This window comes from Mesitornis unicolor, unplaced genomic scaffold (assembly GCF_000695765.1).
Source record: "Mesitornis unicolor isolate BGI_N332 unplaced genomic scaffold, ASM69576v1 scaffold442, whole genome shotgun sequence".
In the NCBI taxonomy this organism is placed as follows: domain Eukaryota; kingdom Metazoa; phylum Chordata; class Aves; order Mesitornithiformes; family Mesitornithidae; genus Mesitornis; species Mesitornis unicolor.
Window position 1 is genome coordinate 41,975 of NW_010166940.1, and position 4,474 is coordinate 46,448.

At 49.8% G+C, this 4,474-nt stretch overlaps 1 protein-coding gene across 1 annotated transcript in view; it reads right to left on the bottom strand.

Annotated features, from left to right (window-relative positions):
* Positions 1-1,024: 1,024 nt before the first annotated feature.
* Positions 1,025-4,474, bottom strand: part of DGKD (diacylglycerol kinase, delta 130kDa) — a 35,619-nt gene continuing 32,169 nt past the window's right edge. The window contains exons 27-29 of the mRNA XM_010195129.1: positions 4,060-4,177; positions 2,711-2,841; positions 1,025-1,578 (exon numbers count right to left, since the gene is read on the bottom strand). Of these exons, the coding sequence (XP_010193431.1) occupies positions 1,489-1,578; positions 2,711-2,841; positions 4,060-4,177 (339 nt within the window). The 3' untranslated portion in view covers positions 1,025-1,488. The remainder of the gene's footprint in view (positions 1,579-2,710; positions 2,842-4,059; positions 4,178-4,474) is intronic.

The following is a 4,474-nucleotide window of genomic DNA, read 5'->3' on the forward strand; positions in this document are numbered from 1 at the left end:
TGTCTCTCCAGCTTTACAGCACTGAACGTTCCCAAATTCCCTTCGCGGTGATAAAATGGCAATAAAACTACGCCTGCTGGTCTCCAGGCTTTAACAGTCACCCGAGTGGGCCAGGGAACCCAGTGGAAGTGTAAAGGCTGTCGAGGAACTCTGATTCAGAGGCACTGATTTTTCCTGGTGGTACCAAAGGCGATTTCCCAGCAGACTCCAGTTCTCATGATGGTGCTCATCCGCTCAGTAACAATCCTCCTCCTCTGTGCTCCAACAGCAGCCCTGGTGTTTGACAGCACACGGCATCTCTTTCAGGGGTACAACCCAGGGCTGAGCCACCCTCATCTTTCGGTATCCACCTTGGAGCGAAGCAGCAAGGCAGCAAGAGAGAAAAGCAAAGTGGAAAAGCTGCTGTAACCCAGAAAGGTGACAAGCTGCAAGTACTACAGGCAACTCGTATCTTCAGTGACCGCAACAGTTTTCTGCGCTGCGAGTTGAAGGAAAGAAACAGCTCTGCTGTCTGTGGCCACGAAGGTGGCACTAATGGGCAAGGAGCAGCTCCTGGCTGCTGCCACTCGTGTTGTGGTGTTCCCCCCACCGAGACAGAGCGCATTGGTCCACAACTCGCTCCAGGACGTTACCCATCTCGCACAGCCCACCCAGCTGGTCAGTGCTCCTCTCCCTTTCGCTTGGTCTCCTGACGATGAATTCAGCAGGGGGAATGTCAGAGCTGCTCGGTCATCTTTTGGTTCTCCGGAATTTGGTCTTTTCTTACCACCAGCAACTGTGGTGCCAGCAAACCTAGAGGTTGTGCCACGGGCTGGAAGAGGAGAGCCAGGCCCAGCGGAAGACCCTGCAAGCTGGTGCAAACCGCAGTTTGAACCACATGCATTATTTGTTGCAAGGCATAAGTGAGCAAGAATCACTGGGTACTCATGGGCAAGAAGTCTGTACTGGCTTTGAATTTCTGATGCAAATTGCATGCAACTACAGGTGCATTAAAAAGGGACTAGTAAGACACAAGGACAAGCTGTGTCCCACTTAAATGCTCTAAGATACAGGTGTGACACACAGATGAGCAGGGAAGTTTTGGGTCTGAAAAGACCGTCAGATGCTCCTGAACTAAGACTGGCCAATATATCTTTTTGCCCTGAATAATTCTACTGTGATGAAGTTATCCAGTAAAGGTAGCTGTGTTGTAATTCTCAGGAGTCCTGCACTGTCACTGGAACCAGAACTTCCCACGTCGGAGGACACAGCTCTTCAGACAGCAAGGGAGTTCTCTCTGGGAGGCTCTGCCTGCCTGCAGATGAGGTGCCTCTCGACTGGATGCAGCCGTACCCCGCAGGAAAAAAGGTAGCACCATGCTTGGTTGATATGAGCTCTGAACAGCTACGATCTGGCTGATCAGCAGAGACAGTCGCGAGCACATCTGCTCCGTGAGATGACTGCTGTGCAGTCAGGGGGAATGGTAGACACAGGCTGTGAAAACAGAGGCTAGGCCTCGCTGACAGGAGTACTCCGGCTCAGCTCCTTGATCCCGTGCAGTATCCTCTTCATGTGCCCCACTTTGGTCACACCCAGGTCCTGGAAGAAAAGAGAAATCCTTACCTTAAGAGAAAGGCAGGGGGTGAATTCCAGGTGGCCAAGCCAGTGGTTACAAACCAGTCAGCCAGTTACAGAGAGGAGGACACCAGCCAGAAAGATGACAAACGTCACTGTTAGACATATTGAACCTCAGACCGTGTGTCAAAAAGCTGCTAGAGCATGACAGGGTAACAAACAGTCACAGAGCAATGGAGAAACAACTGCAGACCGTCAGAAATGCAATCTGCTTTCACTGTTAATGGCCAAAGCAAGAGAACAGAAAGAGCCTGCAGATCTCAAGGACCTAAGCTAATAGCCACAACATGCAGGGAGAACCAACCCATCACTGGTCACATCAATAAACACAGGAACACTTGGGCACCATGCGCCAAAACACAGGCTGCAGCGGGATGGCACGCAGTGCAGTCAGCCGCCCAGGCTACAGCAAACCTCCCAACAGGAGTCGTCAAAATCACACAGGAAGATGCAGGGGCATCCAACAAATGCCATGCACTGCTTTACAACAAAGCGTTTAGTGCCATGTGCAAGTCACCAGAATGACAACACAAGGCTCCTGCACATGCAGACAACCACTACTGCGCATTTGCTCTGCGGAGAAAGCATCTCCTGGGGAGGAGATGAAAAGCTGTGCAATGTGGTTGCCAAGCACCATTTTCAAAGCTTCTCTCCATCTAGCAGCCTCAAAAACCAGGATGACTTTCTTTCCTTGTAAAAAAGATGTGCAATCATCTGTTTGTCCAGTGACTACAACACGAGACCCACATTTTCCCAACCACAGCACGTTCTGCAAAGATGGTGGCTGAGAAGCTGAAAACTTCCACTCCATCACTGAAATCACAGACCCTCAAGCACACAGTCTGCAGTCTGTGTGCTGGGCTGCATTACATCTCCAGGAAGCTGTGGCAGAACTGCACACCTGGTTTCTCCACTAGCTCTGCTACCTCCCTGCTATTAAAAACCTGGTGATCTGAAACAGGGAGAAAACAAAACGAGGCCACGATGAACCAAGGCACGTGGAACGAACAGCGGGCAGACCACTTCCAAGCACATTCAGCACACAAGGTCATGCAGATGCAGCTGGCTATTTCTGATGAGCCAATGGTGAAAGTACCTTGAGGTCCCTCCGCTCGAGGTGCAGGAGCTCAGAGCCCCGGACGTCATGCCGGATGAAGATATCCTTATACTCACACAGACTGAGATGCTCAAGCCAGGCCGCAACCTCCTCCGTTCCCCAGAGGTGAACTGTTAGAGACGGAAAAGCAGGAGTGCATTGAGTACCCAGAATCCCAGAAGACAGCGAGAGATGAGGACACCACCAGCACTCGGTGAGGGCAAGCAGCAGCACAGCCTCAAACCAAGGGGAGGGCAAGGACTGGCAGCACGACCTGCAGCCTCAAACTGAGGAGGTACAGCAGGAAAAGGGAAGAGGGGTTCTCTTAAGCAAAGGCCAGCTGCAGTAGAGCCAGGAGGAAGCACACGTCTGTTTTGATGGGATTGGAGAGCTTTTTAAAGCTTACCCCCACATTTAAGGAGAGTAAGTTCATTGATACTTCCAAAACAACAGATTTATAAAACACATCACAGAGAATCCAGCACAGATTAGTTTGCTGTTACGTACGAGCACTTGTGCTTGGTAAACAGAATGGCAATTGCTCTTCCCACAAGTCTGAGGGACAGAGGAAGAGTTCAGGCTTCCACCTTCTTGCACAGCCTCTAAATGAGAGAATAAAGCAGCTCCCAAGTTCTGGGAGGCAATGAATGAGCACCAACCAGGCTGACAGACAGAAGGAGACCGCTCCCACAACTCCATGGCAGAAGACAGGACCCAGCAGCCCATAGAACAGGCAGTGCTTCTGAATTTCAGAAGAAAGTCTCATAAGGAGAGTATGAACCAAAAATCAACTGACCCAACCGGAGAAAAAGCATCTGGAATGGCAATTTGTTGATTCATGGCCAGTTTTTATCTACTGACCAGGAGGATTAGAGGTCGGGGTGCACCTGTGGTGATGCTGATCCCCAGACAATTAGACATGAGACTTGATTAAAGCCTGAGGGCGAATCAATGAGGAAAACATCATTAACCATATCACAGAGAATTAGCAGTGAAAAGACTGGAGTTATGCGGACTTGGGCCTCGCAGTCGTTTTGGTACCTGAAATGCCAAAATCCTCAAATTCACTGCACTGAGCACCCCTTAAAATATCCCCGAAAATGCCCGGATGTAGGCAGAATTCTTCAGAGGGTACCTGCCACTTCTGCTCAGGGATATTTGCACAGTACCAGGGGATGATGACTTTGAACGGAGCAATAAGCCACTCTGCCACGTGAAAAAGGCAGGCTAGACCTCCAGGAAAAGGCAGATACACAGGAAACAGGAGAGAACGTGAGAGGAAACAGAGCACAGGCAGCGGTGTGACCACACTGACGTGACAGACACACAGCGAACGAGCAGCTCGGTACCCGGCAATGCCATGCTACTGAGAGTCTCCTTATTTTTGTTGTTCTTCTCCTTTTTAAACTTGGTCACCAGTCGGAATTTGCCACTGCGGCTGCGTTTGGAATAATCCAGCATCTGGTTCTGTAAGAACAAAAAGGGAAAATCAGGCAAACGGTCATCAACTGACTGGAAGGGATCGAGAGCAACAAGAAGTCAAGCTCAGCTCCATGACCTTGCCAGAGAGGAAAAAAATTCTAAATTCATTCTCATCAAGACAGAAAAGGAAACAGAGAAAGTTGATCCCATGGACCTTAGCAGGAAACTACTTTCTTTAACCCTAGGGAGTCAAGTTTGCCTCTTAATGATTTCTTCCTCACACCAGTCACATATTCACAGAAGTCAAACACAGTCAACTAAGGAAAAAAGAACAGCTAGGGA